This window comes from Neolamprologus brichardi, chromosome 23 (assembly GCF_056152115.1).
Source record: "Neolamprologus brichardi isolate AB-2024 chromosome 23, ASM5615211v1, whole genome shotgun sequence".
Taxonomy (NCBI): domain Eukaryota; kingdom Metazoa; phylum Chordata; class Actinopteri; order Cichliformes; family Cichlidae; genus Neolamprologus; species Neolamprologus brichardi.
Window position 1 is genome coordinate 19,033,431 of NC_142125.1, and position 14,500 is coordinate 19,047,930.

The 14,500-nt window shown below is 42.5% G+C and overlaps 2 protein-coding genes across 4 annotated transcripts in view; one reads left to right on the forward strand and one right to left on the reverse strand.

Annotated features, from left to right (window-relative positions):
• LOC102778049 (kalirin-like) overlaps positions 1–1,515 on the reverse strand; it is a 59,692-nt gene extending 58,177 nt beyond the window's left edge. For all 3 annotated transcript variants that reach the window (XM_087836774.1, XM_006800317.2, XM_087836772.1), the window contains exon 1: positions 852–1,515. In XM_087836774.1, the coding sequence (XP_087692900.1) occupies positions 852–906 (55 nt within the window). In that variant the 5' untranslated portion in view covers positions 907–1,515. The remainder of the gene's footprint in view (positions 1–851) is intronic.
• Positions 1,516–3,834: 2,319 nt separating this feature from the next.
• On the forward strand, positions 3,835–12,928 carry iqcb1 (IQ motif containing B1). Its single transcript, XM_006800316.2, has 15 exons — positions 3,835–4,064; positions 6,098–6,234; positions 6,324–6,492; positions 6,577–6,694; positions 6,775–6,850; positions 6,942–7,041; positions 7,775–7,947; positions 8,956–9,065; positions 9,740–9,858; positions 10,902–10,968; positions 11,111–11,186; positions 11,819–11,970; positions 12,053–12,190; positions 12,302–12,458; positions 12,571–12,928. Exons 2-15 carry the CDS (start codon positions 6,111–6,113, stop codon positions 12,843–12,845), a joined length of 1,854 nt encoding a protein of 617 aa, XP_006800379.2. The 5' UTR covers positions 3,835–4,064; positions 6,098–6,110; the 3' UTR covers positions 12,846–12,928.
• The last annotated feature ends 1,572 nt before the right edge of the window (positions 12,929–14,500 follow it).

Sequence of the window (14,500 nt, forward strand, 5' to 3'; positions counted from 1 at the left end):
GGGCTGGTAGTAGTCACCACTGGTTGGAGCCTCTCAAATATGTCCTTCGAGGTTTTCTGTTTGCAGGTTTATATAAAAATTTACAGCCTGATTGCACAGCAGCCAAAAGCACAAACACGGTCCAGATGTCCTGTTCGGGGACTCCATTTAGCTGCTTTGCTGAGCTGGGCTGCCTGGGTCGCCATCCACCTGTCAGTCAAAGAGGCCACACCCCTCACAATGCAAAATTTAAGCCTCTACAGCAGCTGCGACCATGTGTATTTCTGTTGTACAGGTAGATATTTTAACATGGGAGTCTATGAGGACTGACTCCCTGCTGGAGCCTGCCTCTAGTGGACGTTTGGGGAACTGTAGTTTTTGGTGCTCTATCTGCATTTGCCTGGAAATTGTTTGACGATTGTTTAAGCAAACTTTGTAAAAAAACAAAAAGAAAAGAAAAAAAAGAGACAGAGAGAGATCAAAACGAGCTGGAGGAGCAGCTTGCCTCCAACATATAGACCTCAGTGTGTTCATGGGGTCGGTTGGGGGGGCTGGAGGTTTCGGGGGCTCCTGCACAGCTCCTGCTGCCTCCACCTCTAGATACAGTGTTTCAGTGTTAGAATATAAAATACACACACACTACATTACATCACACACATGTTCAATAGGCAAGGAGGCCTTCCCATAATCCTCCTTGGTGGGACCCCCTACACACACACACACATCTGAGCGACAGAGAGATGCTGACACACACACACATTCATGGTATGTAGCATATAAGGCACACACACACTGAGTCAATGGGCGGATGTGGAGGCATCATGGCGACAGCAGCTCTCTCTCTCACACACACTCACACACACACACCCTACCTGCCGTCGCCAGGCCGTCCGGGCCCGCTTCTCCTCCTCCATCCACCGGATTCATCCTCCCTCCTCCTCCTCGCGCTGCTCCGCCGCCCTCCTCCTCGCGCTCTCTCCTCCGTTATGTACCGTCGCTCGCTCCGCTCCTCGCGCCACCTCCCTGCCTACCCGTCCATCCCTGCTGCTTTACATCAGATCGGGTCGGTGCAGGCTCGGTAGGATGTGTTCCCCTCCTCCCGGTACCGATCACTGCTGCATCCTCCCCGGCTCAGCCTCGACTGTCCTCCTCCTCCTCCTCTTCCTCCTCCTCTTGCTGCTGCTGTTCTTACGTTACCGTGATCCCGCGCGGCATCGCATCACATCACGTCACCGTTACTGCCTCCGTTACCGTTACTGCCCCCGGTATCCCCCCCTCAGTCTCTCTCTCTCTCTCCTCCTGTTGGTCCAGGCGGACGGACGTTCTGTGTCGGTGTGTGTGTCTCAGCACGCAGGCGCACCGGAGAGATGGAGGGGGGCGCTATGCACGAGGGCTGCAGCATCTGCTGCACCGCTCCCCCCCCACCCGTTACTATAACGTTAAGGCTGCCGTCGGTACTACGAGCGCGGCTCCCGTTAACGTGACGGAGGCTGACGCCATCGGCTTACTCAGCCTCCACTTTATTATATTATATTAAATTATATTAATTATAATATATTTATTATATTATACTCTTATTTAACATATTTATTTTAAACTCTATTATATTTACAGTATTTCATATCATTTTTAACATTATTTTAAATATATAATTATTTTATCACTGATTTTTATTTTTTAATTATATTAATGTTTTATTTTCACTTTATAATATGTCGTATTAGATTCATTGTTTTTTCTTGTTTATATTTTCTAGATACTTTTTATTATTTCAGATTATTTTAGATTTAGGTTAAAATTTTTATATCATAATTAAAAAAATATATTGTTTTATGTGTATTACTTTTTAAATTACGTTATGTTTACATTAAATTAATCGTATAACTTTTATCGCATTTTTAAATTATATTAGAATTTAATTTTAAAACATATATTATATGCTTATATCATTTTACTATTTAATATTTTCTAGAGGGCAGCACGGTGGCACGGTGGTTAGCACTGTTGCCGCACAGCAAGAAGGTCCTGAGTTCAATTCCACCATCAGGCCGGGGTCTTTCTGTGTGGAGTTTGCATGTTCTCCCCGTGTTTGTGTGGGTTCTCTCCGGGTACTCCGGCTTCCTCCCACCGTCCAAAGACATGCAGCTTGTGGGGATAGGTTAATTGGAAAATCCAAACGCCATTAGGTGTGAATGTGCGAGTGAATGTAAGCGCGAATGGTTGTCTGTCCCTGTGTGTTGGCCCTGCGACAGACTGGCGACCTGTCCAGGGTGTACCCCGCCTCTCGCCCTATGACAGCTGGGATAGGTCCACCGCCCCCCGCGACCCTGAAAAGGATAAGCGGAAGCGAATGGATGGAATATTTTCTAGATTATGTATTATTCGCATATTATAGACGTTTTCCATCATATACTTTCTTATATATTATATTATTTTATATCATATTAACATATATTTTTATCCATCCATATTCTTATTTATAAATTCAGGGTCCAGGGGAGACTGAAGCCTTTCCCAGCAGTCATAGAACTGGTATATAACCTGGAGAGAACCCACAGCGGGACAACACTCCACACAGACAAAACACAGTCGCTCCTGGACTTAAACCCAAAACTTTCTTGATGTGGGCCAACAATGCTAAACACTGCACTGCTCTGCTGTTTTCATTCTTTAGATTATATCCTTGTTATACTGAATGTTGTTAGCAATGAAATCCCTTTATTAATGTGCAAATAATAGATCGTTAAATCAATAAATGAATTAACATAATCAATTATAATAATGATAATAACACACTTGTGAGATGTTCTCCAACAAATCAGAAAGTTAAAGATTTATTTTACATGACTCAGAAAACGCAAAGAGGTCACACACAGCTGCAAAAGTCTGAAGGTAAAAGATAGCAAACCTCCTCAGAAATGAAGAGAAAAAAAGTGCGAAGAAATGTACAATAATGTGTTTGAAGTGAAGCTGAGCAGCAGAGGAACCTACACAGCTGAATGAATAAAGCTGCAGCGCCACCTGCAGGAGAGAGGAGCAAACAGCAGACTGACCTCAAACTGCGGGATTAAAACCAAACAGGATAAATGAGTAATCACAGCAACAGGGTTTCACCTTTAAATCAGTTTAGTTTCACATTTTTAATCTCCTTTTACTCGGAAAATAAATTGTTATTCTATTCATTAAGCTGCACAAGTACTTTCTTATTTTAATATCTGACCATCTTTGTGAACTTTTTAGAATATATTTAATGCACTTCTAATATTTTTCTACTCATTTAATAATTTTAGTAGATCTTTTTAAATAGCATTAAATATACATAACTTATAATGAATTAAATAACAATAGACTTTCTAAAAATAAAGTTGTTTTTTTTTTTTTTTACTTTTTAAACCTTATTATTAGACTTATTAATTCTTATACAGTTCTTCTGAATTTTTTTCTTTCAATTTGTTGATATCTTTTAATATGGAATTTTTTGCATTTTTAACTGTGCTTTATTTTTTCCACAATATTGTAATTATATACCTTATATTATTATATTATAATATATATTTTTTAATTTTTCACATATATTAAAATACTAATAATTATATACCTTGAAAGTATAGCAGAGGTTTTTGATGATTACTTGATTTTTACAACACATAAAGTAGTGTTAAAATATTTCACTAATTTCACCAAATGCCACTTGCAATATTTAAAATTATTTTTAAGACATGAAAATTTTTTTATTTTCACTTTAATTTTTAATTTATATTTTTGTTATTTTACCATGTTTACACATTTAAATAAAGATTTGCATTGAAGTTGTTTTTTTCCTGAATGAAACTTTACCGCAGAGGGGTGTGTGCCGTCGCTGCGTCATGACGTCATGTTACCGTAGAAACAGAGGAGTCGTTTGCTTACTCTGCGCTAACAGCTAACAGAACTAGCTCGTTAGATAATAATCGCCGTTTCTTGAGTTTTTAAGTGAAGGTTTGTAACTCATCGACTGACCGTAAGTGCTATGTAGACGGCTAATGTAACCGCTTGAGTCACTCAGTGTTATCAAACTGTTAGCTGAGACGACAAACACGAGTCAGGTGAGGCTCTGCAGACACACCGGAAACACTTCTGTCTGTATTCGCTTTAGCGGGGCTTTATTTTGTGTACCCGTACTTTAAAGCCACTTTACCTGAGAGCGTGTTGCACCATCACACAGAATTTCGGAAATGAGAGCACTTTTTTATAGTGCACTGATTTCCTGCATTATGAATTTTATCTCTACGGAGACCGAAGAGGGTCATTTCGAGACGTTCTAAGACTATAATATTTGTACCCTTTATATGAACTCCTAAATAGATTTTTTTTCACACTTTGGGACTTTTTTAACTCTTAAAAGTTTAACCTAAGTGCTTCTGTCAACATTTTTAATATTATTTTGTAATTTGTGGAACGTTTAAAAGGTTAAACGGTTTGGAAATAGAATAGAATAGAATAGAATAATCCTTTAATTGTCCCACAAGGGGAAATTTGGTTGTAACAGCAGCCAAAAAGACAAATATACTACAAACAGTACACAGGACACGGAACAGAAACATACACAATTTTTCTTACATATTTACATTAAGGACAATGGTTACTATAAACAGAGAGTACTGTACAGTTATTAAATTAAATAAAAATAATTACAGGTAAGAGGCAAACCAGGATGTAGTGCGAATTGGTTAATTAACTAACTTATTGCAGTTACAGCATTGATGTAAACATCTATGTTTGTTGGGAGCAGTTCAGATTGTACAGTCTGACAGCTGCAGGGAGGAAGGACCTGCGGAAACGCTCCTTCATGCATCTAGGATGCAGCAGTCTGTCACTGAAGGAGCTCTGCAGTTCAGCAACATCTACATGCATGGGGTGGGAGACTCTGTCCATCAGAGATGTTATTTTGGCCAGAGTCCTTCTGTCTCCCACCACCTGTACTGGGTCCAGGGTGCATCCCAGAACAGAACTGGCCTTCCTGATGAGTTTATCCAACCTCTTCCTCTCAGCTGCCGATAAACTGCTGCTCCAACATACTACACTGTAAAAAATGACAGATGCCACCACAGAGTCATAGAAGGTCTTTAAAAGCGCTCCCTGGACTCCAAATGACCTCAGCCGCCTCAGCAGGTAGAGTCTGCTCTGACCCTTCCTGTAAAGAGCATCAGTTTTGTGGCTCCAGTCCAGTTTATTATTCAGGTGAAGACCCAGGTACCTATAAGAGTCCACTATCTCAATGTCCACTCCCTGGATGTTCACCGGTGCCAGTGTGGTGGGTCTGCGTCTCCGGAAGTCCACCACCAACTCCTTCGTTTTCCCGGCGTTGATCAGCAGATGGTTCTGCTGACACCAGTCAACAAAGTCCAGAGTCCACTGTCTGTACTCTGAGTCGTCCTCACCTGTGATGAGGCCGACTATGGCAGAGTCGTCAGAGAACTTCTGTAGGTGGCAGCGTGGGGAGTTGATGGAGAAGTCTGCAGTGTAGAGGGTGAAGAGGAACGGTGCCAGCACAGTTCCCTGTGGGGCCCCCATACTGCAGACCAGCGTGTCAGACCAGCGTGCAGATCAGCGTGTCAAATATTTAAACACATTAGGAATAGTTGAATTAATATATTAAAAAAACCTATTTTTGGTGTCTAAGGTTTAGGTATGTTAATTCTTGTAATTAGAAGTTTTAATTCTATTTTAATCACTTTAATCAATTTAGCTGCTAGAGCGCCCCCCCCCCCCAAAAAAAAGTGACAAATTTAATGTACTGTATAAATAAATGAAATATAAGTTAATAAAAATGCTAAAAAATTTAAATGAACAGAAATAATTGTAATCTTTTAAAAGGTTATAGTTTATTTTACCATTTTTATTTGCAATAAAAGGTAAAGAACCCCCTTTTTTAGCTTAATTTAACATTTAATGTTTTGAAAAATTGAATACAGATTTCATGTTTCTAATAAAATTACTGTATTTTTTAAAATATAATTGAAATGCTATCAAATTGCTATTTTAATGTTTTTATTATTTATCATTCTTTTTAAAAACAAAATTATGGTATTTATGTTTTGTATCAGATATTTTGGAAATTATTGTTTTGTGTTTACAGGAAGTTGGAGGTGATGGAGGTGAAGAAGAAGCCTGAGGAAGAGGAGAATGAGCTGGTGTTGGAGCTGAAGAGGCAGCTGGAGAATGAACACCTGACCCCGGTGGAAAAACTCAGACTGCTGAATGATAGCTTAAACAGTGAGAGGCTCACTTCCTGTCAGTTCCTCTGTCAAACAACTTTTCAGAATAAGAGCATGTACAACTCTATCTTACATTTCCTGTGTTAGATGCTCTGAACTCGGCAGCTGTCCACGTGAACAGTGGCGAGCTGACTCGGCTGAAGTCTCAGCTGTATCTGAGCGGCGTGCTGATCCACTGCGTCCGTGTTCTGTCTCTGCATCCCAGCAGCCTGTGGAGCGACCTGAGCGCGGCTGCTACACTGGCCCACCTCACAAGGTAACCTGAGATCACAGCTTCACTTTAAACTGAGGATTTATTTGAAGGAGGATGGAGATCCCACACCTGTCTGTCTGTCTGCAGCTCCTGCTGTGTGGGGGTGGAGCCTGGCCCACATTCTGAGACTTTTCATCGGCTCTTCCTGCCGTCAGTCGTGGATGCTCTGCTGTCATTGGCTGCTCAGCTGGTGAACCAAGCGGAGGTGAGAAGCTATGATTTGGTGGATGTTTGAGCCGAGCTGCAGTCAGATTGAGGATGTAAATCTGTTTGTGTGTGTGTCAGAATGTGTCTCTCCTCAGGAAGGTGATGGACTCTGTCGGCTGGCTGCTCGCCGCTCACACTCACCTCACAGAGAAAGGTCAGCTGACTATTAAACCTGCAGCTTTCAGTACTAAAAAGACCCACGGGAACTGTGTTTAACCTTACTGTGTTTGTGTGTGTGTGTCTAGTCCTCAGCTCCATCCACTATGAGCAGATCCAGGTGTGTGATGATGTCACTGTGTCTCTGCTCTGTGTCCAGATGTGGATTCAAACCTGCACGGCCAACAGGTAACACACCACCCACCTACTGTCTGTGACTGTGTCAATAAATGGTAAATGGCCTGCATTTATATAGCGCTTTACTCAGTCCCTAAGGACCCCAAAGCGCTTGACCACCCGGTCAGCTATCAAGCTGACCACCACCAGTAGGCAAACACGGGGTTAGTATCTTGCTATAGTTAGTATATTTGGCATGCAGCCAGGAGGCTGCATGCCAAATATCCTGGGATAGAGCCACCGACCTTCTGGTTAGTGGCTGACCTGCTCTGCCACCTGAGCTACAGCCACCCCAGGTTATAAAGTTTATTCAGACTCAGACCCTGTCTGTCACATCACTGACCTGTAAATGGTAAATGGCCTGTATTTATATAGCGCCTTACTAGTCCCTAAGGACCCCAAAGCGCTTTACATATCCAGTCATCCACCCATTCACGCACACATTCACACACTGGTGATGGTAAGCTACAATGTAACCACAGCCACCCTGGGGCGCACTGACAGAGGCGAGGCTGCCGGACACTGGCGCCACCAGGCCCTCTGACCACCACCAGTAGGCAACAGGTGAAGTGTCTTGCCCAAGGACACAACGACCGAGACTGTCCAAGCCGGGGCTCGAACCGGCAACCTTCCGATTACAAGGCGAACTCCCAACTCTTGAGCCACGATCGCCCTGTAAGAAAGAAGCATCTGAAAACTTTAGATTAAAATGTTGTCACTACTGAGCTTGTTCTTCTCCCTGCAGCGACTTCCTGTCTGGGTTGAACGACGATTCCATACTTCTGCTGCTCAACGAGGCCATTGGCCAATTAGCTCTCAGTTCTGACTCTAAAGTGGGAGGGGCCTCCCTCAGATTGATCCTCCTTATGGCCAGTCAGCTGGGCCGCTGCCTCCGGCCCCTCCTCCTCAGCTTCAGAGGTCAGTAGTCTCTCGAGGGCTGTGTGCCAATCCAGGGGCGGCATCCTGAATGCATCGGAGGACAGAGCCCACGTAGACCACGAAGGTCAGGTCCAAAGACCGAGAAGGCCGGAAGTGCAAGGCTGTTGCATCACCGCTATCTCAGCGGAGTTTAATAAACTCAGCTGTCTGCTTTTTGCTATCTAAAATATAACAGGACATTGGAGTAAATTCTAGACCATCTCACACTTCTGTTTAATCAGTTTTCTGTTTAACGTTTATTCAGCTGTGTGAAAACTATAACTTTAATCTCAGCCAAACCGATTTATTAAACAATAACATATGACTTATATATCATGTTTAACCTGAGTAGCGAAAGACTGCGTGGGGTCGGAAAATGATGTGATGGGAGTCCAGTATTCTGGCCGGCTCTAGTGAGCCTTGACCACCCGGTCAGCTATCAAGCTGGTGGGTAACAGAGGTCTCTGAAAATGTCAGAGCAATTTTGCAAATATGTGATGTCTCGATAAACCAAGCAGATATTTGAACTTTACACAGCTACATTTTCGCCTGAAAAATGTTAAAAGTTTATTTTGTGACCCAGAAAGAGTAATATTTCAAACTCTTTAGCCTTGCTCCTCTGCCATTGCTGTGTTTGAAAAGTATTTCTATATTATTATAAAAATATTATAAATAATAATTTAATTAATAAAGATTAATAAGAGTAATATTACAACGAAGTAGCTCCCACCATTGTTGGAAACTGGAATTGGCTGGGCTGCGCTATGAATTCTGGGCCACGAAGGATACACCCGACCCATCCTTCAAATTCGGGGAAATGAAGGATGCATTTGTTGGCTGCATTTGGAGCAGCCTTCGAACTGGGACAGCATTCGTCGCCTGGCTGTGACGTAATCGGCCTTCCAATGCAGCCTCCGAAGGATGCAGCTGAATTGGGACATAGCACATGTGTAAGTGTGTCACAGCAGCCGAAAGGTCAGAGGTCGCTGTGTGTTTGTGCATCTGCAGGTCTGGACAGCCTGCTGCACAAAGACTGGAGGGGGCGGGGCTTCGACCGGGGCATTGATCAGCTAATCGCTCTTATCCAATCAGAGAAGGATGTCGTTAGTCAAACACAGGTGGGTCCGCTTTGTTAATTATTAAAGTCATAAAAATATTTTTGTTCTGACGTTGATTTTAAAGGAAAAAAATAATTTTCTGCTAAGTGTATTCAAAATATTTTATTGGTTTATTTAATATTTTTATTTATTTCTCAAACAAAAATATATTTTTAAGTGTTTTTTTTTATTATTTACATTTTATTTAACATTATATGTAAAAACATTGTCAAAAATAAAACAGATTTTTAAAATATATATTTTTAGTATTCTTTCATTTTAAATGTTTTTATGTTAACAAAAACTTTTAATGCAAAAATGTAGTATTTAATTGTTTTTCAAATACAAATTTAAATCAAATATATTAATTTTATTATTAGTTATTTAATTAAAACTATATTTTTATATTTAAGTGCCCTATTTGGGATATTAAAATAATTATTTTTAATTTCATTAACAAAATATACTTTGGTAGCTTAATTTTTTCTCTCTCATTATTTTAAAACATTTGACACTGTGAAGCTAAATATGGATTACATTGTTTACCTATTTTATTGAAATAATTATTTTATTTACTTATTCTTTTATTTGTCTCCTGGATGTAGGACAGATTATTTCCTGCCATATAAATAAATTTAAAAAAGCATTAGAGAGAATACTTGGCTTGACCTCTGACCCCTGCTGTCTATGTGCAGGGGAGCAGTGAGCATGTGCGGGCGGCATGTGTGATCCAAGCAGCCTGGAGGTCGTATAAGACCAGACGCAGAGTGAAGAGTCTCAACAGAGCCGTCAGTGTCCTGCAGAGGAAGTACAGGTGACTACTTCCTGTTGTTTGGACAACATGAGAGCACAGAAGCCCTGCCTACCTTAAACCAATTATCAAGCTGGAGGTTTCAAACTGTAAGACTTCATGGCAAACTAATCTAGAATTTAATTTATCAGACAGAACTGATGGGGCCCAGTATAAGATGAATATATAATAAATAGGGATTATTTTGAACTGTGAATCATGCAAAGCTACGTCTGGGAAGGTTCTCAGTCATCCAGGTCATCGTAGTCAAAGGAGCTTGCAAAGAAAAGCGACTTAACAATGTGGTGTATGCTGTACAGTGCAGCGAGGAATGCCCAGACCTCTACATTGGAGAGACCAAACAGCCACTTCACAAGCGCATGGCACAACACAGAAGAGCGACCTCCACAGGACAAGACTCAGCAGTTCATCTGCATCTTAAGGATAAAGGACACTCTTTCGAGGAGGCCAATGTTCACATTTTGGACAGAGAGGACAGATGGTTTGAAAGAGGAGTGAAAGAAGCCATCTATGTCCACTGTGAGCGACCATCTTTGAACAGAGGCGGTGGTTTATGACACCAACTCTCTGCCATCTATAATCCAGTTTTGAGATCCCTTCCCAGACGCCTTAACGCCCACTCACATCCTGGGCCATCTGACCTCAGGAATTCGCGTGATAAGGTGGGGCCAGGTTTCACAATGAACTCACCCGAAACTCTGGCTGATTGGAACCCACACCCAGTTTCACACCTTGGCTCATGTGATTAGAGGATCATCAGGGGGTCCTTTTGTCCCTCTGTGGGGGGATACTCCCACTAGGTTTATAGCTGGGACTCTCCACCATTTGACCTTAGAACTGAAGAAGCTTCTCAGATGAGAGGTGAAACGTCTTCGAGTAACTTAAAGAAGTCCAGACGCTTTTCTTTGCAAGCTCCTTTGACCATGCAAAGCTACATTAAAAGAGTCAGAGGATTAAAAAACAACAGAGCTGGAAACAAGCAGGAGCTTGGATCAAAGCAACCTCACAGATGCCTATAGTTCAACCTGTGTGTGTTTGTGTGTCAGGGCTCGGAGAAGGGAGCAGGAGCAGCAGAAGGAGGCGCAGCTGTGGGAGGAGGAGCTCAAGTATCAGGTGAACCTTTCTGATTCATATGACAAAACTGTTAATTCTTCTATTCTTCTAAATCCACCTTAGCTATTCCCAGAGTTACATTTTTGATTTGAAGGCTGTGTGTGTTTTATTTACTAAAGCTTGTTCGCTGTGCTGTTTTCAGGTGTGTGTGAGACGTCAGCAGGCGAGGAGGAGGTTCCACCAGAAACAGAGACAGCTGCTGCAGCTGCTCCCAGCAGGTGAGAGACACAAAGCACCTGAAACCACGAGGCAGTGTAGAAATCACTAAACCTTAAACTCCCTCCTGTTCAGACTCAGAGCGCCATCTCTCTGGGTTTGTCTTTAGCTTCTGTTAAACTCATGAAGTCTGCGTTTTAGAAAGAAAGAACTCCTGAGAGCAGATTTTAAAATCTTATAAAGGAGACGCCTGCACCTCACAGGGTTTATAATCTCCAACTTTCCTGCACAGCCCAATATTTCTGGCATGATGTTTAGTGTTCGTTTTTCATCTAAACCGCTACGATGATTCATCTAAATGAAATGAATCATCGATGCCCCGTGACAGACTGGGGACCAGTCCAGGGTGTACCCTGCCTCTCGCATTAAGGCAGCTGGGATAGGCTCCAGTGCCCCCCCCCAGTGCAACCCTGAAAAAGATAAGCAGAAGCGGATGGATGGATGGAAATCATAATGAAAGAGAGTCTGGGGACATTCTTGTGTTCTCATGTGGAAGATTTGTTTCAAAATAATGAATTTTTTTTTTCTAATTTTGTTCAGTGAAGGCTGAACAGAAGTTTGATTTAGGGTTCTGCTTTAAACTGGTGGGATCGTGGTTGGTTTCAAACACCTGACTCTGTGTTTGTTTGTTCAGACCAGGTGCAGTCATACCTGCAGGAATGCGAGAATCGAGCTGCTGTGGTGATCCAGAGCTTCTGGCGAGGCTTCAGAGAGAGACAACACTACAGCAGCACGCAGCGGCACATGCTCAGACGAGAGCGAGCTGTCAGGATGCTGCAGAGAGGGGTACACACACACACACATCTGTTAAGTTGTATTCTCTGGAGCTGGTTACTCTTTACTCCGTCTTCTCTTACGTTTCTTTCAGGTGCGTCACTTTCTACAGAAGCGACAAGCAGCAAAAGTCCCGCCCCTCCCTCCTTTCTGGATTGGTCAGAAAGGTTTGACAGACAGCCGGAGGGCGGAGCTAAAGCGGCAGGTGGATGAGTACATCGCTACACATCAGGTACGAGATTGATTTCCAAAAGTCCTCAACTGTTACCCACGATGTTTTGCACGCTACTGATTTGTGTGTGCGTGTGTGTGTGTGTGTTTGTGTCTGTGCGTGCGCCCTCAGTCGTTCCGTGTGTCTCCTGAGGAGTGTTCCTGCCTCCATGAGGAGGTGCAGCTGCTGCTGCTGTCAGTGCTGCAGACAGGAGCTCAGCAGAGGATGGAGGAGCAGCGGGTAGAGGCACTGCTGGCTCACGTGCACACACAGCTGGAGCTGCTCCGAGGTCCCTCACACACTCACACACAGCTTCACACATCTGGAGTTAAACTGAGATCAGTCGGATCAGTTAATAACAGTTGATCAATTAGTAACCAGTAAACATGTTGGCTCTACAGATGCTCCGCCCCTCTCTGTTGTCACAGAGACAGATGCTGACACCTTCCTGAGCCCGTCGGGTCCCGTCGCTGCTCGTGCCCGTGACGCCCACAACGCCATGCTCCAGGCGAGCCGGCTACCCTGGTGGAGGATGCTGGGAGACACGGACGCAGGTCGTGTGGATCCATTGGGCTCCAGCCACCTGCCTGAGCTGGAGGAAGAGCTGGGAGGACTGTACATAGGAGGGACAGTGGCGGACAAGAAACAGACTCAGGTGGACGAAGTCAAACTGTAACGTGATCTCTCAGGTGAAATATGGACTCGCGCATCTGCTGACGAGGAAATGTTCTTATAAACAGACTTTAAATAAAGGTTGGACATTACCCATTGTAAGTGTCTGTGTTTGGATGAGAGAATGGAGTGCTAAGCTATTAACTCAGCCTACACTGTTTAGGAGCATCACACAGACCGGATGCCTGCTAATTAGTGGTCAGTAACATCCAAATAAAATCCTAGAATTCCACTCTCCAAAACTGGAATATTTGGTATTGTTGTTAACCACTAAGCAGCCATGTTAGTCTATCAGAAATGCTTCAAAACGGCTCCGACAGCACAAATATTTTTGAAGGTCCGGTTTCAGGTCAGGGCTTCCAGTTAGCTAAGGTGAAACCTAGCAAACAGCTAGAAGCTGCCTATCAGTCAAACAGCCCACACCCCTAATTCAGTTAAATTCAGTTTTATTTATATTGCGCCAAATCACAGCAGCAGTTGCCACAAAGAGCTTTATATTGTAAGGTAAAGACAGTAATCCTACTCTTATCTCCAAATATACTGCTGCTGGGCGATTTTAACATCCACATGGACAACACATCAAATTCAGTCACAAGAGATTTTATATCCCGTCTGGACAATTTTGGCTTACACCAATATATGGACGTTCCCACACACTCCAAAGGACACATTTTGGATCTTGTTTGCTGTATTGGTGTCACCCCTAAGAATTGTGCTGTATTGGACATGCCTTTTTCAGACCATAAATTAGTTTTATTCAATGCTAGTCTCCCACTATACAAAAATAAACAAAACCGCTCAATTACTTTTAGAAATATTAGGGGCATTGATCTATCAGCTCTTTCCCATGGCATTAATAATTTTCCTACCTTGATGCCTCAGCCTTCGTACACTCCGCTCTTCTTCAGCTTCCCTTCTGTCTGTTCCACCTGCCCGCCTGACTACCATTGGACTCAGAGCCTTTAGTTGTTCTGCCCCTGTCTTAGGCCATTTTTACCTTGCTAAGTTTTTATATTTGTTTTTATACTTTTATAACTGTTTATGTCTAAATTTTATCTTACCATGTTTGCTATATATACATTTTTCTTATGTTTTTATGGTATTGTTTACGTGTTACTGTAAGGTGACCTTGAGGGTCTGAAAGGCGCATATAAATAAAATGTATTATTATTATTAGTAGTAGTAGTAATACAAGGAAAACAGAGAAAACCCCAACAATAAAATGCTAATTTATTAGCCTTAATACAATTTAAACAGGGGTTATAAATAAACTCACCTCCTGTACAGCTGTTCTATAGGAGGAAATTAGCTTTAGACATCAAAGACGGACTCCTGATGGAAGCAGAGAATAAACTCTCTGTTTAAAAGTCCTTGTAACCCATTTTCCTACACAACCCAGAATGCACCCTGACAGGTTGGTGGAAAACATCCACTCAGATGTTTTTTATTGCTGCTTTTATTGCATTAATCTTAATCAGACACCAGAGGGAGTCACTCCTACAGCCCAGCAGCACGCTGGGAAGAGGATTTCTCTCCTGGCTGAAAGAAGGATGAAGAAGAGGAGGGTGAGAGGCGCTTGTTTTTTCTTCCCTGTACAGCCATCGAAGAACGGCGTTTGTTTCACTTTTTAAAGTTTAAAATGATTGAAATCATTAAAGT

What these genes read in the sequence shown, in the direction of transcription:
- iqcb1 (XM_006800316.2), top strand. Translation starts at nt 6,111, where the DNA reads ATGGAGGTGAAGAAGAAGCCTGAGGAAGAGGAGAATGAGCTGGTGTTG. An exon ending in ATGTCGTTAGTCAAACACAG is followed by an intron (nt 9,066 to 9,739) that starts GTGGGTCCGCTT and finishes GTCTATGTGCAG; the next exon opens with GGGAGCAGTGAGCATGTGCG. An exon ending in GTCCTGCAGAGGAAGTACAG is followed by an intron (nt 9,859 to 10,901) that starts GTGACTACTTCC and finishes TTTGTGTGTCAG; the next exon opens with GGCTCGGAGAAGGGAGCAGG.